This window comes from Pipra filicauda, unplaced genomic scaffold, assembly GCF_003945595.2.
Source record: "Pipra filicauda isolate LSUMZ 115617 unplaced genomic scaffold, ASM394559v2 scaffold44_size3831614_pilon, whole genome shotgun sequence".
NCBI lineage: Eukaryota > Metazoa > Chordata > Aves > Passeriformes > Pipridae > Pipra > Pipra filicauda.
In genome coordinates, this window is record NW_024104587.1 from 1,112,627 (window position 1) to 1,139,909 (window position 27,283).

The 27,283-nt window shown below is 43.9% G+C and overlaps 1 protein-coding gene across 6 annotated transcripts in view; it reads right to left on the minus strand.

Annotated features, from left to right (window-relative positions):
* AKAP13 (A-kinase anchoring protein 13) overlaps positions 1 to 27,283 on the minus strand; it is a 208,124-nt gene that overhangs the window by 92,249 nt on the left and 88,592 nt on the right. For all 6 annotated transcript variants that reach the window (XM_027719858.2, XM_027719853.2, XM_027719852.2 and 3 more), the window contains exons 6-9: positions 26,835 to 27,131; positions 18,042 to 18,225; positions 6,834 to 7,023; positions 674 to 3,545 (exon numbers count right to left, since the gene is read on the minus strand). In XM_027719858.2, the coding sequence (XP_027575659.2) occupies positions 674 to 3,545; positions 6,834 to 7,023; positions 18,042 to 18,225; positions 26,835 to 27,131 (3,543 nt within the window). The remainder of the gene's footprint in view (positions 1 to 673; positions 3,546 to 6,833; positions 7,024 to 18,041; positions 18,226 to 26,834; positions 27,132 to 27,283) is intronic.

The following is a 27,283-nucleotide window of genomic DNA, read 5'->3' on the forward strand; positions in this document are numbered from 1 at the left end:
GGAACGCCCGTTCCGCTTCCCAGCCGACAGCAGCAGGAAAAACTCATCATCCGAGTTCCAGTACTGCTTAAATGCACTGGAAAGCACCACCGGCTGCTCTGTCCGACAAAAAAGCTACGAAGCCCGGAAAAGGGGGTGGGGGTAGGGCTCGCTGGCTTTTTTAAATGACCTAATGCCGCCAATTAGGAAACAGCTTTGGGCAGTTCAGAGGGACATTTGCAGCTGTTTCAAGTAGACAAGCAAAGAAAACGCAGGAGATCCCTGCTGTACCCTCTGATTTCATGTTAGCAAAAATAAAGGGGAGGCAATAGCACTAAGGAAATAAACCCTTATGCCCAGATGAAAGCATCTAACTTGAAGATAAAGTAATCCAAATAGCTTCCTCCCATTCATTCCTTCTTCAGGGAGGATTCACGTGCTAGAAATTCTTCTGTACAAATTCAAAGGAGATGATGTCCTGTTCTTACCTCCACTGCCAGCCCAGCAACATGCATTTGAATTGGATGTTTTTATATGTAATTTCAAATTTTTTCTTTCTCAGAAGAAAAACCCCAAACACCTACACTTCCTCTGCAGCGCAGGCCTACAGCTCTTACTTCCTTTGCTGATGAGATGCTAGAGGTACGCCTACAAAGAAAATCTAAAAAGTAGGAAACCAACTGATTTTTCCTACCTGTAACAGGCTCAGCTCCTTGCACTGCCAGGCTGACATTCTTCTTCTTTGTTGAAGAACTTAAAACCATTTCTCCATTACGGCTGACTCCAACATCCACTGCAGCCTGGGACTCAAGCACCCCTTTTTCCGGGGTTGGTAATTCAGAAGAACGAGGTATCTCTGCTGCAAAAACCACTGCATCGAAACTTTTTACCATTTTAGGAACTTTATCCAGAGAGGAGCCATTGTCTGCCGGCACCAAACTCTTTACTCCCACATTTTCCAGTGACTCAACAGCAGGTAAATGGCAGGAACATGGTGAGACGGGCATTTCAGGTACAGCTTGGCTTTGCTTTCCATCATGCTCATCCAAGGCCTCCCCTTGAGCTGCTTTCCCAACGGGACCAGCATCACCCTCGCCGGCCGGACAAACGGTGTCGGTGCTGGAGTCGCTGTCACACGTGGGCTCCTCTGCGATGGGCTGGAGTGCTGCCCGGGGAAGCACGCTGTCCGTATCCTCCTGCTCCTCCGGATATGCTGCAACAGGGGTCATTGTCACCGGCCTCAGTACTTCCTTACCCTCACAGGCATCACTCGGGGCTCCCATTTCTGAGGTGTCCTTTAACTCAGAGGTGCTGCTGTGCAGGGAGATCCGTTGTAGGGTCTGACTGGGATCATGTTCTTGGTTCAGCCCTGCATTCAGACAAGGGTCACTCTCTGCACCCAGTGACTCATCTGCTGACGAAGGTCCATGCATGGTGCCTTCTCCTGCGGCCACTGCTCCGGCCTTCCGCGCTTCTTCAGGTTTTTCTTTTAGCCCAGCATCCACATTGCTGCTGCCCACCACAGGCCCCCCAAGACTGCAGGCAGAGGATTTCACAAGAGCAGCACGAAGTTCCTCTGACAAAACCTGCTCCTTGCCATTCGCATGAGCCTCCCACTCAGGCTCAGCTTTGCCTCCTTCAGCCTGAGAGAGGCCCTGTTCCAGAGAGCCCTCATCCCCAGCACGGTCGCTGGGCCTGCCGGCAGCTACCCCGCCATGCTCCCCGCCGTGCTGCCAGGAGAGCTCTGCCGAGTCTGCCCCTGCCGCCACTGCTTCCTGGTTTTGTTTAGAGTCCTCATTATGAATTGCAGAGGGTGTGCCCATTAAATTATCCTTGGCACAGTCTGCACCATTGGCACATGGCACTAATCCAGGGTCATTACCTTGTAGAGCTGCCTCCTGCCCAGGAGGTGCCACTGCAGCATCTCCCTCCTGACTCACAGCCGGTCCCTCTCCTCTGGGCAGGGGAGTGGGCGATTTCACCTCATTGTTCAGCCCCTCCTGCTCTGAAGCACTTTCTGCTATCTCTGCTTCGGTCTGGGCAGGCTCCTTCTCTGCCAGGCCCGTGCTCAAGTCCTCTGGAGGGAGCGATGCAGGCTCATGTTCACTCTCCTGAGCAATGATTGGTTTGAAGTTGTTGCCCATTTCATCTTTAATGCCAGTCTGAGCAGCAGAAAGGCAGCAGCCATCAACTTCCTGACCTGCAGAATTTACACTTCCTCCATCTCTGGGGCTGCTGGTATCAGTTCCTACTGGCTCCTTTTCACTGCTCTCCATTGCTTCAGCCCCATGGTCAGTGATCTCACTGCTCTCCTGGCAATGCTCAGGTTCTGCACCGCTTCCATTAGACCCACCAACATCACTGTTTTCAGGTTCAGCATCAGGGCCATCAGTTTCCACATTGCCTTCCAGTGAGGGCAAGTTGGATTTTCCATCTATGCAACCTGCTTCCACCCGCCTTTCTCGCTCCCCGCTCTTACCGCTGCCATGGATCTCTGAACCAGGATCAGGTTTTGATGCACATGCAGGAACCTTCACTCCATTCACTGCTGGTAGTGCTTCCCCAGCGCTCACAGTGACATCCTGCCTTGCTGTGACACAGGCATTGCCTTGGCTTTCCACGAAGTCACCGTTTACCTGACCAGTGCATGATCCAGTCTCTTTGTTATCGCCAGTCTTGCAAAGGTCAACAGAGACATCGCCAGTGCCACCATCTGCATTTGTACCATCCCAGGCCACTCCCATGTTTGCATCCTCCCCATTCGAACACTCAGTGCCATTAAAACCACTGAGTAAGGGCTGAGCAGCACTGGCTGACTCCTCCTTAGCTGGAGATTCCTCTTCCAGGTTTGCAGTCCTCTCGCCCGCCTCTGCCATCCCATCCTCTCCCTGCTGCTGGCCCGCAGCCCTCTCAGCGGCCCCGGCACAGTTTCTGCATTCAGTCTGGCCCATAACCACATCCAGGCCCTCCGAGGAAGCTGGGGCTTCACCTGCAGCTGCAACCACAGCAGCAGCACTGCCAGCTGCACGCTCCTCGGCACCTTGCACTTCCTGATGGGCAATATTTGTACTGCCCAAGCCAGCTTGATCCAGAACAACTCCAGCAGATGTCATTCCAGCTGCCTCATTTGTATTTCCAGAGGATGGAAGATTTACAGCACCGTTTACACTTGCACATGGGCTCACAGTGCATTCCTTCTCATCTGATACAGTCCCAGAGTCTTCAGCAGAGGCTGGCCCCACCTCTTCCTTTTTACACAATATCTCTGTGTTTTTACTTTCACAGAATGACTCTGGGCTGTTTCCATCCCCCAGGCTAACCAAGTTACTGGGTGTATCATTAAAAGTTCCCAAACTCCTGCTGTTGCATTTCTCCTCCTGTTGGGTTTGGTCTGAGAGCTGCCCAAAGTCCAGGTGACCCAGATCAGATGGATTTTCCTGCCTTTCTTCTCTTGCCATTTCTTCAAGGCTCTGAGACGCAGTGGTCAGGCAACAATCTGGCTCTGCTCCTTTAGCACAACTGTCTCCAGAATCCCCCAGTACAGGCTCTGTCTGCTGCCTTGAACTCTGTAACAAGACACACACACACAAAAAAGAAAGTATTACTTTACTCTGTCACATTTTACCCTGTCTCCATTATGTGCAAGACCTATATCTACACAATCATATTCCATGTGACTCCCTCTGTACCTCTACCTGGTGTCACCCAGGACAGAGTTACAAATATACTTCAGTGAGTATTTTACATGTTGGTTTTGGTACAAGATAATACTGAAATTATTAGAATGACAGAAGCATTTGTTGAAAAGAGCATCTGAAGGTCATCTACTCCAACCACCTGCCTGAGACTGGACTGCTGCCAATGCAACATCAGGTCAACCATGACTTTATCTTGCCAAGTCCCCAAAACTTCCAGTGATAGAGTACCCACAGCCTCTCTGGGCAATCTGTTCCCATGCCACACCACCCTTCCATGAAGAATTTTTTCATAACAGTCAGACTGAACACCCCGAAGCTGAAATTTGTCCCTCTACCCCCTTGCTACACCATCTGCCACCACTGAGATGAACTGTAATCTTGGTAATTGCTCTTCAAGCAGTTGTAGTCATATTTCTTGAGTGCACTTAAATTCAAGATCAGTAAACAGCAGAATTCAGTCTACCAAATAACGCAAATATATATCAGCATAGTCCCAAAGGGCTTTAAGCAAATGCTGTTTAAGAGCAACCTCAGATCCCTGCCCGATACTGCTCCCCAGCTCTCACCAGCATTGCTCAATTTTCTCTACATGGGTGGAAATGCTACTTCAGACTTGGGCATTGGCTGACACTGTCCAAACACACCACTGCTCCTAGGACTGAACTAATCATCTAATCTATTCCTGAGAATAGCAGGCATAATTAAATATCTGAAATTTATTTCCTAACTGGAAATAAAAATTTCAAAATGATGACATACTATTAAAATTAATACATGCATTATCATGGAACAGCAGCAACATATTCAATTCCCCTCTAATCTGCATTTTCCTTCCAGAGCATCTGCTTTGTCAACCTTTTATAGTTTGATACAATCAAACCTTTACTTAAAAAGAACCGCCTGTTTCAATAGCTCCTTTCATATTCTCTTCTCTGCAGAAGAGAATACATCAATGTTCACATCTCAGAAGAAGTGGCTTATTAAATTAACGAGCAACCCCAGTCCCTCAAAGTACACCCTACAGACCTCCCCTGGTTTGCTTGGGGCTTTGCACCATAAGCTTTCTGAGGTCACACTGGTTTCTTGCTAAGTGCCTGTGAGTCTCCACAAACACAAAACTCTAATGAACTATGTGAAATCTGAGGGGGTTTTTTGCATTTCTTTGTAAAAATATTTCAAAAAAATACATGTGTCCTAGAAGTCTAACTTAAACAGTTCCCTGCAAATTTTGTTTAAGATTTCTCAGAGAAAGCAAACTTCATACCAAAAATGTCAGCTTAAACACCCTGAATAATTAAGTGGCCAATATGTTAACTGATGCATCACAGGGAACTTCTGGGTACTGCATATACAAATAGCGGCTAAAATCATCACTGCTACCTCGAGGATATTGTGTTTACTTGTCTTTCCATGCTCTGAGGTTTGCAAACATTGAGCAGTGCCACAGAATCACTGAATCATGGACCACTAAATGTACTTCTGGCGTTTGCCATGAATCTCCCTCCTATTCAAAATAATCCTGCTACCCAGCTCCCATATATGCTGTCAGCTATGCCAGAGCTCCCTGAGGCTTCCCAAAACAGGTTAGCATTGGAGGCATGGCATCTCCATGCTTGTGTAGCACCGGGGATGGGACACAGGGCTCTGCGTGCAGTGGTACCTGCAGGCTGCAGCTACTTTTCGCAAGGGCAAACAAACACTGTGCCAGGAGTCTGGTGGTTGTAACCCCACAGCAGGGCATGGACACCATGCTTCTGGCTCTTAGCCAGGATGGACAGACACAGACCACACAGCCAGGATGGACAGACACAGACAACAGTGACACTTGCTTGGGAACAAGCAAGATTTTCAAAAGGAGGGGCTGCAGCAGCCCCAGCATCCTCACAGTGAAGTCACTCTGCTGATAGCCTGAAAAATATAGCCATCACCAAAGGAAGCCAACTGGCTTTCAACTGACCCGAAATAAATCTAAATGAAATAATTACAGGGCTGCTTTCCAAATTCAAATCAGATTAAATGTGAAATAAAACAGTGGTGGAAAGAAAAGTCTATTTCTGGTTTCATTGTCAGGCAAAATGTACCCATCTGGCATTTGCACAAGCAAACAAGCAGTGAGCTGGATATGTTGGCCATGCTTTAGAGTCTTTTGATGGAAAGGGCAAGAGATTTCATGGTTAGCCACTCATGTCACCAGTTCCTGTTGAGATCTGGAGAAATTAAGATCTCAGGTACCAAGGGGAGGGTGAAAATGGCTCAGGATGGCCCCTACCTCTGAACATCCTCCCAGCCCGCTTTCAGTTGAGAATTCTCCCCTCCTTAGTTAAAGGAACAAAAATATCCTGTTATTTAGATCTTCCACCTCTGCAACAGCAGCTACATGAGCTGATGAAGGAACACCCACAAGTGATGGTAGCTGCACAAGACAGAGGGTGTTTCTGAGAAATGGCACAGAAGTGTTCTGCTGTTTCGCCTTCCCATCCCAACTGAGACTTTGAAGCAGGGAGAGGAAGCCCTTCCAAAGCCCCACAGCTCCTGCTGTCCAACCACCATGGGGTCTGAGAGGAGCACAGTGAAGGAACCACTATGGACACATACCTTTTGTGGCCAAGGCAGGCTCATCTTACACTGAAGTGTTACGGAGACCGTTATTTTCTCCATCACCCGCCCCAGAGACTTTCCCCTCATACTCATCTCTGACCCTGAACTTTCTATCTGAACAGAGACATACCCACTGTGCTCACTGCCCACAAAGCCAGCCTCACTCCAGAGCCTGCCTTTAGCTGCCCAACAGCTGCCAGAGGACAGCATGTCTCCAGGGAGGTTTCCCTGCCCATCCAAGCGGGTCCCAAGGTAATGGAGAAGGCAGGAGGTGGGAGCAGAGAGAGCCCACAAAGCCAAACAGAGCAGGCATTGCACAGCTCCAAGCCTGCTTCTCTTCTGAGAGAGAACATTTGCTGCCTAATACAGCTTTATCAGATCTCCCCATGCTCAAACAGGAAGAAAAAAGTGCCCACCCGGATGCTTGATAACGGCATCCAGAGAAAATGCCTAAAGAAATATGCCCTGAAAGATGCCTATGTATGAAAGCCCTCCCCAGGTGCCAAGCAGCAACCAGGCAGCACTACTTCTCCTTCACCACCTCAGCCTTTTCCTTACCTTGTGCTGGTGGCTCTGCATGTGCATCTGGAGGTGCTGTATGTCCCTCTCCCAGCTGGACGCCGCCCCTTCCTTGGCCTCAGCTGTCAGCAGGTACACGTCGAGCCCGCGGTGGTGCTTCACGCTGTAGTCCCCCGAGTGCACCGTGTGAGACAAGGTGCTCCAGGAGTCCGGCTCCCTGGCCTCCTCCCTGCCGTAAAACAACAGGGGCGGGTTAATGAGCAGGCCAGGAGGGGATGGCAGGACACGCACGCTCTCCTTCACTCTAGACAGTCATCTAATCATCGGCCCGAGCAAAGCACAGCACCGGCTCCAGGGCCAGACAGACAAATACACAACGCACGCTTGGCCTTGAAAATTAATGTGATTTAGAGTTAATGCCAGCCACGAGCTTTATTTCACAAGGTCCTTCTCAGGTAGAGAGATGTGTGGTTTTTACCCCAGACTACGACAGACTAGCAGCAAAGAGACAGCAACTACTTTTTGAATTGAATTTACCACAGGTGGAGATTAACAAAGCAGCTGTCACAGAACAACAGACACCTGAAAGACAGAACTGCAAAGGGACAAGCTGGAAAGAACGAGGATTGACACAGATGCTACAACTTCTACGCCAAACCCAGCACACTGCTCACAAACACCCAACAGCCATCAAGTCATAGCAATTTTGTCACTCCTGAAATGAATTTAACTTGCTCTGTGAAACTGCCTCTGTGCAAGATGTTCTCAGTATTGTCAGACAGCTGTTCTTCAGCAGCACTGTCATGGTTTTTCTTTGTACCAATCAAAAGAAGAGAAAGGAAAAGAAGATGCTATAGATCAGAATGAAAAAATAACTCAGTAGGTAAATGTATTCAATAGACATTTCTACTGAGTCATCTCTTTTTGAATGTCAAACCCTGATTTTGCAGAAGCTTTCTACTCAAAGCAGTAATTCCTCAGGTCTCACTGAGCTGCACAGTGGCTTCACTGGCCCTTTAAGGGTGTGAGGAAAACAGGTTCACAGATTTCATTTTGACTCAGAACTGCTTCAGGAAACCCAAAATCTGTTTTAATCATCCCAGACAGAGCAGCTTGTGCTGCACCCACAAAGCCCTGCATCCCTGAGGAGAGACATGAAGCCAAACAGGAATGTTACAGGAACAGATGATGCTGACCTGCTCAAGGGTGTGAGAAATGGGAATTTCTCCGTCTTCCTTTTACCAGGGCTGCATTTACTGAGACCTATCCCCAGTTGAGAAATGGGTTGGGAGTTGGACTAGATGATCTTTAAAGGTCTCTTCTAATCCAAACTATTCCATGATTCTACAACATCCTTTCCCCATTGCAGTGACCAGCCATCCCCAGATCTCCCTTTGCAGCACAGCTACAGATTTCCCTGGAAGTGGCAGAGTTGTGTGCTTTTTTTCAAATAATTTGGAATTCAAGAAAGTACATATACAGCAAATGTATGCCATCAACCAAGTAAAACTACACATAGATTCCAGCACCTTTACTGACAGGTTTCTTACTTTAAAACTTGCAAACTTTTCTTATGGGCAAGTGCCCACCAGTAAACCCCAGGGCTCTCTGGGATGCCACGCAATTTAGAAAGCAAAGTCATAACGAGCAAATGACACCATAATCACAACAGGAATGGGCAGAGCAGGGTGGGGAAACAGTTAGACAGTTCATCACATGGCACAGAAACCTGTGCAGGCAATGGTGGTGGCAGTGACTATCCCTGCTCTGCCTTGGTACAACCATCTACTTGCTTCTGTGACTCATTTTGGGTTAAATCTGAAAAGAAATTCAGACAAAGCAAACCTATGACTTGCACCATTCAAGTCAATTGTCTTCAGCAGAATTACACTTGATTTAAGCTGAATCAATATTTCCACAGAGAAACAGAATGAAGCATCCAGTTTCTGGAGGTGATTAGCATAAATCTACAGAGGCACTGAAGTCAACTGAGCCATTAGATGTGACTAAAGAAATGACCTTCCTTTATCAAGGAAACACAGACATTTCTGTCTGCAGTATTTTTCTTTTCAGATGTCATGTATGAGAAATCACTGTACTCAGGGCCACTTTCAGAGTACAAGAAGGCAGTGAGCACAAAACCCACAGTCACCCACTCATGGGGACAACAGCAGCCAGATAAAAGAACTGAGCACAATAAGTCTGCTCTACTTTCTCATCAGCTTCAAGGACACTTGGAGGCATCTCCAAATCAGCACCCACAAAGCAGCCTGCACGACTTGCTGAGCCTCAAAGGACCCTCAGCGACTTCAAAAGCCTGGAAATCTGGAGCAAGATGACAGGCAGAGTCCCCTGCAACACCGTGAGTGTGCTCACCCCTCCAGCAATCCGCCACCTTCACACGGCCCAGACAGATCAAATAATCACTTCTGCTTACAAAGACAGTGCTTTCTTTTCATACTCAGGCTGCCAGTCTGTGCTACACTTCAAGAAAAGCTTTAAACCTTTTGAGAAACCAAGATCTTTCTCACATCCAGCCAAGTACAAACTCCCAAGCTCTCATTTTTAGTGGCGTTCACCTATGTTATACAAAATTAAGCAATAAGGAAATGAATGGCTCAATCTATTGACTCCATATCATCCCCTTCATAAACTGTTCCATCCCAGCACTATGGTCTGCAGCAGAGAGGACAAATGGGGATTTGCAAGTGTTAACTCGTTTTCACACAGGTATTCCTGTTGCTCAGGGAATCCCTTCCAAGGCCACGTAGCTCATATGAAGACACTCCTGCTCGTTTGTCTTCGTACACTGAGCTTCACTGTTTGTGCCTTTCCTGCATGTCTCACTGCAAACCCTGGGTTTTATTGAGAGATGATAAAAACACACTTTCTTCCAGGAAAAAAAGCTTTGCAGTTATGTATTTTGTACTTCCTGGCTGTGAAAGATGTTTATTTTGTCCAGATTTGGAATTTTTGTACTGGCTGTATAGAAGTGCATACCCAAGCTGGTCTGCTAGGAGATAAAAACAGATATGCAAATATTTACTGCAGATTTATTAACAAAAATATGTATACAAACTCCAACCTTCAAGAAGTCTGAAAATCTGCTTCTGTTCAGCACAAAAATCCAGTTTGCTGCAGTTTGCCAGCAACAAAGGAAATCTGTCTTCTTATGAGATTTAACCATCTTGGGTCAATTCTTTCTCATTCTCCCTTTTCAACAGCTTCCCATCAAAATACGTAACAGATACCAGTGAACTGAAAATTTCATATGAATCATCTCCAAGCCTGACTTTTGCAGAAGAAGGTATCTTGGTTAAAAAAGCAAGACAGTGTTCACTAAAAGCTGATAGTGTTCACTAGCTCTACCCTCTGCCCAACCATGCCATGCCACGTCCCACTAAAAAAGCCTGGAAGAAGTCCTCCAGCTCTGGTCCTTGGAGGTAAACCCAGAAGGGAAATCGCTGGGTGCAACAAAGGACAGACTTCCCAGCCCTCCCTTTATCTGCGGAAAGGTGGCCCAAAGAAGGATGCCAACCCCAAACAGGGAGAGAGGAGAAGCAAACAAAGCTCCAAAATACTCTCAGGCCATGCCCTGCTCCATCTGGGAGCTGATTAGATTGCTGAAACCACAGGATCACCTCCTGCCCATCTGGCATGTAAGACAAGATGATAGATAGATCATAGAATCACAGAATGGTTTGGGTTGGAAGGGATCTTAAAGATTGTCTAGTTCCAACACGGGCAGGGACACCTTCCACTAGACCAGATTGCTCCAAGCCTCATCCAAGCTGGCTTTGAACACTTCCAGGGACGGGGGACATAAGTAGGTAACGTTTTTTAATTAAACCTCCCAGCATTGCTCAAGTAACTAGTTTCTTTTCAAGGAGGAGCCACACACTGTACTCATGTGCTGAATCTCTTCTCATCTCGTGGGGGAGAGGAAAGTGCCTGCACCAGCACAGCATGGCTTCTGGCTTCCTGCAGATACAGGCAAGAGATTTTTAAGACAAGGGAAGATAAGTGGGAAAGGGAGAACAAAAAAAAAAACCTGAGTGAAAAGCTCTGCCCATCCTCAAAAGCTGCAGGAACTGGGCTTGGTAACAAGGGTTTGAAACTCGGCGGTGCTGGTGCTCGTGGCAGGCGCGTCTGCCAGTACCAAGATACCAGGTTTGAACCAGAGGGCAGAGGAACAGGAGGGAGGAAGAGATCAGAAGACAAAAAAAAGACTCAGCGAGTTAAGCAAAACCTCGTATTAGGAAGATTTATCCCACAGTTTTATAAAGGGGAAAGGAATGCAGTGTGGGAACTCAAGGTGTTATTTCCTGGGGATTTCCTTCAGATTTCTGAGCTGAAACAAAACAAACTCAGCAGCATTGCCAGCTCTTGGGATCTTACTGCAAGCCTGACAACAGTTGTGGGTTTATTCTGAAAGCATCACCACCTAAAATCATGTGACAAAGAAAAAAATCAAAAGTTCCAAATGCTCTAGGAAAGTAGAAAAAAGGTTTCTTATATAAGAAAATTCTACATATTGCTCGCTAATTTGAATAGTTTTGATATTGAAGGAAAGAGTTAAAGTTCATCTGAAGTAGAAATAATTACTAACCCCTCACAAACTGCAGTGAGTTCCAACACTAAACTGAATTCAGGATTGTATAACCTACCCTTCAATATCAGACTAAATATTTAATAACTGCATTCAAAATATTTAATGCTAACTTTTCAGTCCATTGATCAACACTCTCCATACAAATTATGGAGAGAAAAGCTGTCTCTCAACAGTTGTTTGCACACATATCCTAAGGGAGCATGTCCAGTATTTCCTACCACAAAGGGTCTGTGCTCCTAAACCCACGAATTTCTTAGGCCCCAATGTTAATTATACATTAAAAAAATATAAAAATACAGCTACAAACTGTCATTAACTATATTTGCCAGAAAGTACAATCTGCATTCCATAAGAGTAACTGTTATTAAATGAACTTTTCCATTTGTTTTATTTTCAGAGTCTTATGTAACAAGAAGGGTGCTCTGCTTAGGGTGTGGAGCTGTGGGTCCCACAGAGAACTCAGTGTCAACTTGAAGTCCTATCAGCAAACAAAACAAGTTTAAGGTGAATCTATGAAATAAACTCAAGAGTGAAAACAGATGCCATTTGTTGCATTTGAAATACTAAAGTACAGCCATGGAGACTACTCCAGCAAGGAGTGTTTTCTTTACAGCTAAAACCAACATCTCAGATCAGGACAAGTGATACGGAAGGAAGACTTGTCTCTGCAGAACATCTCCATGTGCTGCAAGCAACTGTGATCACAGGCTCTGCAACACAACCCAGAGATGAAGCCATTGCTTTGTCGGCCTCTGACACAGCAGTTTACAAAGTCTTACTCTACAATAATCTGTTCAAACTTCAGTCCCCACCATAAATGCCACTACTTTTGAGCAAATCTGCTCCAGACACTAAGTATGAGCATCCTAACTGGGTATCCAATCCAGCTAGCCCATGCCTGAGGCCAAAACCCCAGCAGTTCTGGGAAGCCACTTATCTGCATTTTCTAAATTTATCCTGAAACAGAGCTGTCTATCATAATCACTTACCAAACACACAAGACTGTCCAGCACTTATGGCCCCTATAATTTTTGGGATCACTTCCAGATCGGGATTGCTGAGGGGGGGAAATAATTTTCTTCTCATATCTTACCAAATCTGTCCAAATCTCTTTTAAATCTCTTCTTTCTCATCCTCACAGGCTTGTTTCCATGATCATCTCCCAGGACTACAATTTCCAAGCAGGAAATCAGAGACAATAAAAAGCTGTTTCTACCACATGGACAAAGCCTTCTCTCTCTTTCATATTCAGAGGTGGATACATACAAAACAAAGGAGAGGAGGGAGCCAACAAACGAAAATACAAGTCTTCATGGGAATGTAGGACACACTAGGAAGTCGTAAAAGTTGGAGCACGATGAGGGTGAGTAGGTGGAAAGAGAGAAACACAAACTCTTCCTACTCAATAACCTTCAAACCAGGTTTCCTTGGCCCCCAGCTCCCAGTCTGCTCTTCTGCTGTGGCCAGAACAAACCCACAGCACCCTCAGCATCTTTCTAACCATGATGTTCAACAAATTAAATGATGATGTTTAACTGAAAATCTTAAAGTTCAGCAATGCATGGCCACAAAGCTAGACCCTGTAGATCACTATTCCTTCCATGCTTTTGTAGCTAAACATCATCTTAACACATACACATCAGAGCCCTCTTTCATTGCCCTTTTAATACCTTTGAATCCCCCTTTAAATGTTAATCTTGTGCCAGCACTTAAGAGACAAAGTCAACTGCTCTCCTGCCACATCACAGCAAGCCACATTCTAAATCCAGCACCCCAAACTGCAATCAAAAGGATTTGTTGCTTGGTTTGGGGTGGAAGAACAGATGGAGAAACATCAACATTTAATTCAATAAACCTTTCAGCCCCTGATTCTGCTTAGCCTGAAATAAAATTAAAAATATGCATGGCATCACCTGCCAGTGTGGTGGCAACCTTCTGGCCAGCTGCACATCCCCAGCTGTGTCCTGCTCATGCTCCAAATAAATACTGGAAGAACTGAAGTGATCAAGGGGAGACTCAGATCTTTGCACACTTAGTTCTCAGCTTGCAAGGTTCATACAGGAAAGGAGGGTTCAGCCTATACATTCTCAGGGGCACAAGCACCCTGTTCCCATACAGCTGCCACCTCCTGGCACTGAAGTCACAGCAATGTTTTCAGCCCCAGGAAAGCAGTGACTTTGGAAAGCATCTGCACCACAGTTAGCTCTTGGCCTATGCAAAGACTGAATTTAATGGAACAACCCAGCACCAAACTTCAGTGAAAAATGTCCATCTTCAACTACCATCCCAATCTGGCAGGGCACTGTAAGAAGTGCTTGGTTTTAAGATCATGCTTAAACTCTGCTGAACATGAACTGGATATTTCTGAAATTAAACACTTGCTTAAAGGACTTGTTAAATTGGGGTGCAAAAAAAAAAAAAGACATACAAGGCAAATCCTCTTGCAGCTCTGGCTCAGGGAAGCAGAAAAGTGTATTCAGCTATAAAAGTAAAGTCACTGAAAAAGCTTCCTTATTTGAGAGGCACCACAAAGACTACAGCCCAGACTTCACCAATTACTTACGTAAAATCAGAACAATAGCAAGTGATAATCACAGACTGCAAAACATTCACAAAACCCTTCTGCTACCAGTGAGTTATTCCTCATGTGTGCTAATTAAATCAGTTTAGTTTTGAAAATACAAACTTGTACTGACTTAGAGTTTCACAGACTAAGCCACCTGGACATTACCAGGAGATTTGAAGGAAGAGCAATCCCGGAGCTCTGCAGAAGTGCTTTAGAGCAATAAGCAGAGAAACCAGCAAAAGTAAAACTAATATTACAATAAAAACTACAAGACTGTTACAAGTCTAAAACTTTTCTTTGCAGCGATTAGAAAAATGGAAGTTTTTTTTTAATGGGCTTTACTTTCTCTCACTTCCCTTTTTCAGGGGACATAAATCACTCTCAGCTGTGAAGGAACTATAACCATTTGGCTTCACTGGGGAGAAAAAAAAAATGTTACTAGACAGAAATTAAATCAGAAACAAAATCAGTGTTTGTGTGTTTTACAAGGCAGCACTTCCAACTTCTCTGCAATCCCGCACGCTCGCTGTGTCTTGGAGCCATTTTCCTCGCTGCTGTGCAGAGCACGGCAGAACATGGAGCTGGCAGGGGGATTGTGTTACTGCACCAACTGCCTTGGAAAACATCAACTCCTGCACGCTGCAGCTGTCCTGCTGCACAGGCCAAGTTACTCACACAGTACTCACACAGTACTACCCGCCTGCTTAATAATTGTGCTGCCTCTTCAGAGCCGACACGGAGCAGCCAGCATTGCCCAACTCGAACACTGGGCAAGCAACAGGCTTCAGCCAAGGACCCTTCACTTTGGAACTTGCTCCTACCACACTCAGAAATTGCTGAAACTCAGAGAGGGCTATGCAAACTTCCTGGTTTCCAAAGTTTTCTCATGCAAGGAAAGATAACTTATTGAAATTATAGTTAAAAATTGTCTTTAAATTTGTATTTAAAAAAATAAACAACAACAAACTGTTAAGCAAGCTGCCAGCAAGCAAACAAGAATGCTCCTAGAAAAAAACTTATACCCATACTTATATATATATACACACTATAACTTATAAATCTTTATATATATTTTCCCCTATAAAACTCCTGCCCTTCCGCACTATCCTGTTCCATTTGCACTGCAGGACAATATTTGCTGTGCAGTTTTCATTTCAATGATAAAACAAGCACCCTCAGGAATGATATACAACAGATGAATGTCTATTGGTGGTGAATATTTATTTACTTGTATGAATGTTTATTAATGAATGCTGCTATCAGCACCCTGTTCTCTGTCTCTGGTGACCTACATGATCTCTATCACAGCTCCTCAGTTTGGTCTTGACAGAACCAGCCCATGCACTTTTCCTGTCTGACAATGAAGAACCAGAGCACAAGCTCGAGACTAAAGAAAGGAATACCTGAAGGGTTACAAAATTTAAATTGGAAGCATCTTTTTTTTTTTTAACATGAAGAACTGCAACAGCTGAAAAGAGAAAGTTCATCTGATAAACAGAAATTCAAAATGTCACCAGTGTAATTAGTTTCTGAGAAAAATATTTACACTGCAGCTGAATCAAGCTACTTGCAGGCAAACGACAGCAAAACTGCAACAAGGAAGAAGGTTTTGTGTCTGCTCTTTAATGATTGTATCCTAATTATGGCAAAATTTCACCCCTTCCCAATGCTGGCTGGGAGAATCATTGTAAAATGCAGGGTCCCGCAAATTAGCAAGAAAGAGAACAATAAATTCCCCCCAAGGATAATGCATCACAAAACATGCTGCATTCATTTATTTGGCAAAGTGCAGTTTAATTACTTGTTAAAATAATGACTCCTTTGTAGGGGCCCTCACTAACATGCGTTGCTGCTCTGTATTTTGCTGAGTGGGACGAGCTGTGTGCCAAATTTGCGTGCACGGATTATACAGCGTGCGCATAAGCAGAGGGCAGAAAGGAGGTTGTACAGTGTCCTTTGTGTTTTGACAGCACATAAATGACACTCACTCTCTTCACGGAATTTGTCTGCTTTTCTGTATTTGGAAACTGTATTTCTTCTCTCAGTAGGGATTTTCAAGCCTCAATCCCATTTTATTGCAGAAAACGCTCAGCACAGTAAAAGTCCCTGCTGAGGAATCAGGATGTGCCCATTTTGCAGCCCAGTGTCACACAGTGCTCCTACTGCTCCAGTCAGCCCCAAGCTCAAACCAGGGTGCTCCACCACCATCTCACCCGTTGAGAAAGGGGACTATGATTTTGAGCATCCACAGATTTCTGTTTGTAGGGCCTCATGGAAACAGGAGCGGTTTCGCTGTCACAGGACTTGCAGCATGGCTGTCAGATGTTTATACATTATACTTCCACCCAGCAGCCCAAGAGGAAAACAAACTATAATGAACAGTTTAAGGACATACTAAGAAGAGGAGCTGGGATCTTGATGGTAACATTACTGAAGTTGTTTGTGTCTTATTTTGAAAGACATATTGTAAAGGTTATCAGAGAAATCCCATGGATTGCACCAGCAATATCCATTAAAGGCAGTGGCACAAGGCAATTCCATGGAATCCCAGAACTCTTCTTTTTTTATTCTACTGAGTGAGAACTGCCATGCTAGTACTGGAGCCAGTTGTGAAATATTCCACCATGAATACATGAATATACTCCACAAAACATGAATAGCTGTTGTAATAGTTTTTTTACTTCCCATTTCTACTTAAATTACCAGCTCTGCTCACATTCAGGTTGCAGTATTTGCTTTGAGCTCTATAATCAAGTTTTGGCCAACTTAAGCTTCTTGACAGTATGTAAAGCCTGTAACATGGTTAGTCTCACCTTGGAGAACTTTGCTGCAGTTATAGGATGAATTTGCATGTTCCATTTTTAAAAGATAGCCTGTGAGAGAGTTGCGTTTTCACAGTATGACTGTTGAACTTGATGGAGAAAAAAGTAACACTGTCATCATCCATGTATTAATACCAGCAAGGGTGACAGAAAGTTAGAGTATAGGTCCTATCCCATCCTGCACCTTCCCCTTCACCCTCATTTTTCATATAATTGGCTGTATTTAAAGATGAAACTTAAATACACTTACTCCACCAACACAGATCACATTTTCTGCCCTCTAACACTCCATCCAACAGATATGCAAAGGATAATAATTTACAGTTCATAATGGAGAAATGGTGAGTGATAATGTGGACAACACAGCATACTCCTAAACGTGACACTGAGTCACTCAACATAAACCCCAAGTATCTCAGAATTCAATTCAGAAAAACAAAGTTAATAACAAAGCTTAAGAGAACCAGGCATCAGTATAACACACATAGAGACCAAATCTTTTCTCCTATACAAATATCCCTCTTGGGACTTATTTAAGTTCTTTGTCTTTATTAGCCTCAGCTATTAAAGCTAGATCTCCAAACATTTGCTATTCAAAACTAACTTGCAATCTTCCAAAGGATTCCTTGTAAAACAGTGCAATAAATGCTCATGCCACTAGTTACTTGCTGTGTACCGTAAGACTGGGCTGCTTCTCAGGACCACTCATAAGAGAACTGTTTTCTGTTAAATATTTGCATTAATTCTTACCTTATTTTTTTTACCTATACTAGTATATACCTATTTTCTACAAGATACTGCCTTATTTCAATACAATGATCATTATTTCATTTAACTAAAAAACTCCGTATCTAAAAAGTAAGAACACAAGAGTCAACCACCACAACACCTGCTATACCCCCTCTTTTGGGCAGCTGTGCTTGCTCAAAGAAAAGCTTTTTCATTTGTGTTTGCATAAGGTTTGTCTTAATTAGTCAATATTACAATGACTCACTTTGGGTCTTACGAGACAGCTGGAAGCAGAACACTGTGCAACACAAAAGGAGAACATAATATTATTGCATTTCCCTTAACCCCTCAGGACCTGCCCCCATTGCTGCTAGCAAGAGAGGTAAAAGCAAAATTATATAAAAATTGCCTTTAAGGGTGGAGTATAGCCCTTAGACACTATTCAGGGATAATGTGCAGCAAAGCCAAGCATGGCAGAGAATGGAAAACCAGCAGAGGGACCAGCAAATCATCCTTACTCTGTCAAAAGCTGGTGCAGCTTCTGGTAGCCCCTCTCCAAGGCCAAGCTGACGGGCGTTGCCCCTTCGTTGTTGTGGATGCTCAGAGCTCCTCTTCCTCCCGGCTGCTGGAGCAGAAACCACGTCAGCCGCAGCAGACCCAGCCTCACCGCAAAATGCATCAGTGTCTCCCGAGGGATGTTCTCTGGGAAGGGGGAAAAAAAAGAAAAAGGAAAGAAAGAAATGGGAATTTGTAGGTTGTGGGTTAGGGGAATGTTATATCCCCACCTCCCAGCCCCACCACACACGGCGGCTGGCACGGAGCTGACAGCCCAAAAGCCAAGGAACCTGGAGCACCTGGAAAAACAACCCTGGCTGCCAACATCCACGAGACACAGGTATTTTAAAGCAAGGGAAAGGCTACAGTGGGACTGGAAGTGCTCAGGGCCTCTCACAGTGAGATTGACCACAAGAAGTCAATGTGAAAAACCCACCACTTCCTAAACAGCCACAGCCAGCACCAAGATGCAGCACTTCCAAACAGGAGCATGGTCAGGTGGGCTTTCCTAGACATCCAAGCCTTCTCCTCACTCCCCCAGGACCAGGCTTTAGGGACGGACAAGTTTTGCTGTCTAACAGGACTCTGATTTGCCCCGAGGTATGGGGGGAAAAAAAAAATCAATTACATTTGAAGCATAAATCCACAGCAGTAATAAAAGAGAACAGTTTAAAAACTCATATAAACAAAGCAAGGGTTTTCTTTGCCTCAGACCAACTTTTCTCAGCTTTATACAGTAGCTCTGTCGTTCTGAGTAGAAGCATTTATAAACTCCCAATCTCTGCTGTTGCTTTTTGTGTTTAATAACCGTGACCTTCTAATCTGTTAAAAGTCACTCTTGAGCCCGAGCTTTCATCTCAGAAAAATATCCCACCAACTCCAAAAGCTGGAGCCCTAGAACGATGTTCTGAAAAGCTTTAACCAGAAATGAGCTCCAGATGCACTGCTGAAATCCAGCATTTGCAGATCAAAGCCTGTTATTCTTGTATGAAGGGTAAAAGCAATTGGGTTAAAAAAACGGCGAGAAATAAAAATTTGTTCTTTTAATTAACAAAGGATTTCATTATTGACTGTCAGCAACAACAACAAAAAAGCACCAACTGGGTCTCAGAAAGCCATGCCAATGAGCACACTTGGTATAAACCCTTTAATATCACAGCAATGATTTATTGGGTTATTAATTTGGGTGCCAGCCAAACCTATATATCAAGTTTTAAAATGTATGTACAAAATGGCTTTAGGATTTAATTTTGTATTTTTTCCTTAAGAACTGTGCCCCAAGAGAAATCACTTCTTCAAAGTGCTTTTGTTTTTCCTGCTTGCTTACGTTCTTTAGGGACATCATTAAGACCTTCAGTGAAAAACAAAACAAACCAAAAAGGGGCAGTTCTTCCCTGTCTAGCACACAATTTCCCCCAATTTTTTGGACCAATTCCTGAAGAACTAATCTGTATGCAAGAACCAAAGGCTTTCTGGCACTGTTTCTCTTCCGAATGACTCCAAATTAGGGCTCTGGGCTACAAACCAATCCTTCCCCCCAACCTCCTCTTGATTACCGTAAAGCAAAACTATGCTGCCTTGAATACATGAGAGTGTCTGAATGGGAGTTCCAGCTGAGGGGAGAAAAGGAGAACAGCTGAGCTCCCTCAGAGACAAATTCTCAGCCTTTGGGTAAGTAATGAGAAGGATTTTGGTATTAAATGTTACAGAGTGTAACGATTTAGAAATAATACAACAAGGAATTCAATTCAATCAATGTTTTCAGCCTTGGATTTAAAGAAAAAGGAAAAATGAGACACCATATAGACGAACATAAGGGAAAGGCTACTGATGAGGCCAACATGGGTAGATACAGGTAGAACTTACCCAAAGTGACAGTAAATGCCCAAAGTTTCACTTAATGAACTTCTACATGTTCAATGCTCCCACATTACCTGTACACTAGCAAAGTCAGCACAATTAACATGGTACAATTCTTCCTACAGAGATGTAGGAGGCACAAAAGCACTTCTGTTAGAGCACATGACATGCCATTCAAATAAAGCATGTATTGCACTGGTCTGACCACACCCGTTCTAGCACAAGATGTCCTGTTCTAGAGGAAAATCATTTTCTTAATTAATACAGTCAGTCTTGCACCAAATCTGAGCAGCTTAGAGCTACAAAGCACAGACCCCTGGACAAAAATGCTTCTTCCTCCTGCAGTTGAGAGCTTTACCAATAGGTAGAAGCATCTTCTACTCACCAATTCATGGCTCACCACTAAGCACACACATCAACTGAAAATTCTGCAAGATGCAAATACTCATCCTGTCCCTGAGCCAACTGGGTGCCCCTCTCTGTCTCATATGTCCACACATGAAACGCCCCCTCCCAGTTGTCCCAGTCTGTTCATAGGACTGCACCTTTCGTGTTTTCCTTACTCTTTTAAAACAATATTCTTTATCACCAAATTAGTGGGCACAGTAGTTCCAGAGTTTGGATGGAGATGTCTGCAAATACAACTGCACTGGATGTGGCCCTGCCCCAATGCCTTGGAGCGAGGACAACGTGCACAGAAGATCTGTACAAGAGGGCATGGCGTGTTGCCATCGGAGCATATTAAACATACAAGCTCACTATCCAGGCCCATTTGGAAGACTCTGCCTAACATATAAACTGGCACGAGGCCACCCTAACAGATGGGCACGGATGATGGCAGCAAAGAGACAAAGTACTGTACATCCAACAACTGCAGGGGCCCCAGGCGATGGCTTTAGAAGGTTCTGGAGTGTGGAAAACTTGTATGGCTGCAGTTAAAAAGGCGTGTGCCATCTGTGGGCTGGATTAACTACTAATATATAATAAAGAATACATCTGTTGGTGTGGGGTGTTGCGCAAAACTAGACAAGAGCTGGTCTGCATCAGGCATGGGTGTTTTGCTGGATGGAGAGGGGAGGAAGACAGACAGATCCCTTCAGACTTCCTACCTTTGAAGGGATGAAGCTTGTAATACAAAATGTTGAAAATTTAGTCAATAATTTTAAGATCTTGCCATGGTGCAAAATGCATGTCCCAGGCATTGAAAAATATCAAAAACTTTAAAATGCAATGGCCAGAGCTCCTTCTCCTACCCTGTACCAAGCATGAGCTCCTCATCTTAAAACGGTTGTCGTCTGAATGTAAACAAAAACCTTCTTGTACTTAGGAAATTGTGGAAATACAAGACACATGATACTGAAAAGGCCAAGGTTGTTTTGTTCCTTTCTTGTTTCCTAGTAATAGGCAAGAGTTGAAACATATGATTATTGCCCCATAATGGCAGGGCACTCTAATCCAGCTGGCAAAACACAATATTTTAGATATATTATTTTTGAGTAATTCTTTTCTGCTGTGATACACGAACAGACAGTTTATCTGTGCAACTGAGGACAAAATTTCCATAGAAGACTGTCAAATGTACTTTGTTAATAGTAAAGGATTAAGGTTTAAGGTGCTCCTAGGACAAAACAAGTAAGCATTGAAGATTAAAAAAAAGTTTAGGTATGATACACACAAGAACACTAAGTAAAAACTTTCATTTTAATCCTGATCAAATAACAGAGAAAAACTGCTGTTCCTTCTTTAAAATCAGCTACATAGAGAGTAACCTATACCTAACTGCTCAGTTTATCCAACATGCCCTGAGAACACCATGGAACAGCCAGCCATGGAATGGGTAGCACTGCTTGCTATTCTTCCTGTGCTGTTGACCTTCACCTGCTTCTCACCCCAAATCACACATAGTTGGCAATTTTGACATGTACCATCAAATCTGGCCTCAAAATGCTGCTTTTCTGCTGGAAATGTTCTCACTGCTCAGATGAATCCTTGAAGAACAAGGGTGAAAAAACCCCAGAAACAAGCTGTCACCTAACGCTGAGGTCCTACGGGAAGGCTCCAGCACACAACTGCACTGAAGAAAGGTCAAGGCAAAGCTGTTGTGTTTGGAGTTATGAGTTCAGTTAATAAAAGACGTGTGGGTAATTCTTTTCCTAATCAGATAAACAAGAAATTTTTCAAAGCACACCAAAAGATCTTCATGTCCCCATTCCAACTAAAATCAAAGGGAACAGAAACATTCTCATGCCAACAATTTCTCAGCCACAGACTAAACGGTACATCTCAGTCCTGAGCAGAATATTTCAGATGCTGTCTGAACAAGAATTACTTTCTGCTTCTCGTTTTCCACTGCAGAGGGCAGTAAATTTGGGTATGGAAAAGACTTTTTACATCTTATCAAGGACTGTAGTTGAACAGACCACTTTGTGCTGCTGGCACTGAACAGATCGTGGTGACTTATGCCACATAGTCCTTTACCAGAGAATACAGAAAGTGAGCAGCAGATTGGAAAGGATACAAAACCCAACAAAAAGAATACCTATAACTATTACGCTGAAAAGGTTCAGCAAGAAACTATAAAAAGGGTACATAAAATGAACAGATTAAAGCTCTATGTCTAAAAAAAACATCATCAGCTGTGTGTCTTTAACATCCTCCCACGGGAAAGGAGCTTAGTTCCTAATAATCAAATTCTGAAAGTTTTTTTAAAAGTTTTTTTTAGGTTTTTTGCTTTTTTTCTTTAAAATAAGACACTCTATTTGGTTAGTTCCTATCTTCAGACATTCTCCCTTTCTGCAAAAAAACCACCAAATTAACTATCTCTATTCACAATTACACTCATGTTGTCCTGTACATTGAAATCCATCCTACTGGTTTTGTACGTGGTGTTATTAAACTCATAATCCATTCAGACTATTTCATTTCCTTCTCTACCCACCTCCTACCTGGAGGAGCTCAGGGAGTTTAGTTTCCCAAGTAGTACTTACTGCACAAGGGTGTTTATCCCACAGCATTTCTGGGAAGTTGTACATATTCAACACATCAGTAACTGCAATCTGTTAAGGTTCTATCTAATCAGATGGTCTCCTGGTTATCTGCCCGCAATCCTGGCTCACTATCTCTCAGCAGCCCTTACACTCCCAGGGGAATTGCTCCATATCATGGTGATCACAGCAACCCTCTGCCAAAGTTAAGCAGCTCCTGAAGCACCATCTCAGACAGCCCACACAACCAAAACTGTAACCATAGGTCTGGGTTTCACCACTCACTTTTAATAAGCAAATGAAAAGACTGTTTCCTCAAAGGTTTTGTCAGAATACTACTTCAAGATATTTTGAAAGTGATCTGTTTACTAGTGATACAATTAAGCTCTCTAAGCTTTTCATACCTGAGCCTTAGATCCTCCCTAATTTTTTTTTCTGCCTTTTTTTTCCCCACTGCAACATAAACAAGCCATAATCATTACTCATACCTCAAAATATTCAGTTGTGGTTTTTTAGTTAGCTTATTTTCTTTTCAGTAATTTAAAATAGAACATCGCAGTCCTGTATTTACATTGCATAAATCCTCAGAATACATATTAAATTTTGATTTCTAGACATAAAGCGCAACAATCTGTTCCATTTAAATAGCTGCCTTTAAATGCCACTGAGAGCAGTAAATAACCCTACTTTTGACAGCAGTAACAACTATGTTCTTTGGAAAGTTACAGTGCACTTGTAATTATTAAGACAGACATGATTATACGGCACCTGAAAGAAATGCTGTGTTTGGAATACCACGGTAACAAGAGTAATCCTTAGTTATGGATATTCTGAAATTGTGGATGCCATTTGAGTTCATAGAGATACACAGATAACTAAGTGCAAGGCCTGCTGTGCAGGGACACTGTATGGCTGGGGGAAGAGCACAGTTCTTGGGGACACGGCTGTTCTCAAACAGCAGCAATGAGGACTGAGCTGTGCAGGGAGGAAGGAGCTCAGGACACTCTTGCCCAAGGGGGTTCAGGCCCACTCTCTACCTGCAATGAAAATCCTGTCCCTACACACGTGTGCACCTGACTGGCCCCTGCAACCCAAGGACACAGTGATGGACCAGCTGAGCAGGACCATGGCACCACACACGGCACTGCTTCCTCTGCCTCCTCCAGCTCCAGCATGTGCCAGGCTTTCTGCTGCTATCCAGGTCATCTAAACAAATGGTTGAGTACCCTTTGCCTTCCTCAGCAAGAGAGGATGGAGCTCAAGGACCTCTAATGTCAGGAATCTTAGGTTCTCCCATTCCTAGTCTGCTGGCTGTGTCTGTTTACTGACACAGCAGATTAGTTAATCGGCCTCAGGAGACAGAGCTGGGTGACACTTTTAGCAGCTTCTTTGCCCTCTGTGGTGTGTGATGGCAATGAACTCCCTGCCCTCTGCTCAATGACTAGTTAGGTTAGAGTGCAAGTGAAAGCAAGGAGAAGCCTCCACATAAAGCCATCCCCTCCTCAAAATTCAGCCTGGATTTATGCTCAGTGGTGGATCTTGTACCCAGCTTCTGCTTGCAGAAAGGCCATTACCTCCTAACTTTTACAAAAGTTAGACTCCTACTTCAGGCCTTCGAAAAATCGACTTTTAAACATGTTTGACAGCAACAGCCATCTCTGAACAGCAGTTCCCCATCAGGCTGAGGCACTCGGGGAGCTGGCTGAGGCTCCCGGCTCGCTCCCGCCTTCCGAGGTTTTGCTGAACAGCAGCGTTTTGTTTCCAGCCCACAAGAGCCCATAGAGACATGCCAGCTTAGAGGCAGCACTAAACATCTCTCAAGGAGGGATCTGACATTTTCTTTTGTTCTCATTTCTATAGTATTTTCTCCTTCGAGAAGGTTATTTGAAGTTATCTGGTGCTGACATTTAGGGAAAATGTGAAACATGAATTGGAATAGCTGTTCATAGGTAGTGTTGCAGTGCAGGACAGCGTGTCCCACTGCAGAGGCACTGGCCAGAATATGCCTAATTCTTCAAATGCTCCCACAGTTTCAATCTTTGCAGTGCTTTTCTCTCTCCCACACACAAATTAATACACAAGCGCCAGTATAAGGGTGCTATGTTTTACCACAGATATTTTTCTAATCTAGAGCTCCATCATAAATCAGGGACATCTCTTCTATCTCACTCTAGCAAAACAGTTTCATGACAAAAAGGATGCTTACACATGCAAATCTTTCCTGCTTTCCTGTCACAATCACAAAAATTCCCCCAAATACCCTATGTATAATTATCTCACTGCAAAAAAATAACTCTAAAAAAAAAGGGAACATATTTTATAGCACTAATGTTCTTGGATGAAAGATGCATTTAATGCCATTACATTTATTCACTAATACTACTGTCTACAAAAACCTCACCACAATATGTCAAAACACTCTGAGTTACAGAATTCAGCACTACAGAGCTCCCCCTTCTCACTGAGAATGCCACAGATGCTCCACAGGTCCATTAGCATTCAGAGCCCCACACAACCACAACTTCCAGGCACACAAGCACAGGCTGAACAAAACAATGTAAATCTTATGGCCTGATTTCCCTAAATGCTGATTTTCCAAAGAATAATCAAAATCAAAAAGAGAAACCGGATCTCAGCTTCCTGCAAAAATCAGTAACAATTCAGAGCTTCAGAGTTTTCATTAAGATCACTTCGACCATATTTTTATCACTTCGACCACAGATGTCTGCGTTATCACAACTTTTTTAAATGCAGAAAGAAACACCAGTGACTTCCACATAGAGGAAAAAAATACCAGGTGTTTATCTCCTTGTAAACATATGACAGCTGCTGAATTTCTGTCCAGAAACTATTAAATATGACCAAATCTTTCAAAGTCTGCTAACACGAGAATTGCCTGTCCATGTATTCAGGTTTACAAAAGCAGTCAGCAAGTTGAAGAAAAATAAAGCAGGAAAATCTCCTGTGGAAAACCCTGTTGCAGTGAGCAGAACTGAGCCTGCTGCACCAGGCAAGCCACGTGCCAGTCCTATTCAAGTGTTTATGCCACTACATCCTATAAAAGATAACAGATGCCTCCTAGTCACATTCCTGAAGTGAAACTATTTGCCAAAATACCCTGAAAAATTACAGCAAGTATTTGTAAACACTGGAACTAGTCCCCCAACCCCCCAGTATGCTTCCTTTTACTCCCCCGTGACAAAATAAGAAGAACTCCAAGAACACGTACATGCCACAGCATCCAGAACACCTTGGCACTTCTGCTTCAGCAGCCACCAGAGTCTTGAGGTTTATTTATAAGCTCACAGTAACCCTTGCTGCTGTGGTGAAGGGTCAGACTTTCCCACCTTCCCCTTCCTATATTTGCAAAACTGTCCAGGTTTATTTTGGGGAACTTCTGTGCTAACCCCGCTGATGTACAATCAGGGATGCAATATAAACCCTCAGGGAAAGAGCCACAACATCTCCAAGAAAAATAACATATATTTTAGACATAAAATCTTTGTACCTGGTCTGTAAAACCAACATTTAGCAAAAGCAACAGATTTGTGGCACAAGGATATTTCCAGGAGCATCAAGACTTTTTACACACAGGTTTTTGTCAGGATATAGTGTGATGCTGATACACATACCATTGCTATATACTAACAAAGAAACCTTCTGGGTATGTGTTAAAATATTGCCCATTTACGTCAGCTCGTGCTATTTCATAAGAGAAAACCCAGAGAAAACATCAGTCAATGCCTTATGTACTTTATGTTGGTGGAAGGGCAAAGGTTCCTTCTCTAAGCACAGAGGCCACCACACCTTTTGAAAGGCATGTGGGGAGTTCCCAAGGCAGGGAGCCCTTTCTCCCAGGCTTTTTACCTCTCTGCCAACCCACAAGTCTCACTGTGCCCTAGAAATCCTCACCGGGCAGGGACTGGTCTGCTCCCAGCACGTTCCATTCTGCTGGAAGTTTCAGGTGTCGAAACGCCAAAGCCACTTTCTCATCCAGAAAGTCCACGTCTGCAGCAGGGGGTCTTGACCGGTCCAAGAACCGCGTGAAGTTCAGCGCCTGCTGGTTGCCAGCACAGGTGGCCAGAAACTGGGCGGCATCGTAGGCTTCATCCTGGACAAACTGGAAACTCTCTTCTGCCACAATCAGAACAGGGTGACCTTCTCTGGAGGCACAAAGTGCCACCTTCACTGTCTCACAACAGTCATGGCCTGTAAAACAAAACCCAGAGAAACTGTAAAAAAAGAAAAATGGCACGGGTGGAAGAACCAGAACTGAACAACTCCTTTGACACACATAGTCTACATTAAATCAAATAAAACCAGTGGTCACGATTCTAAAAATAATACTATCTCAGGAATTT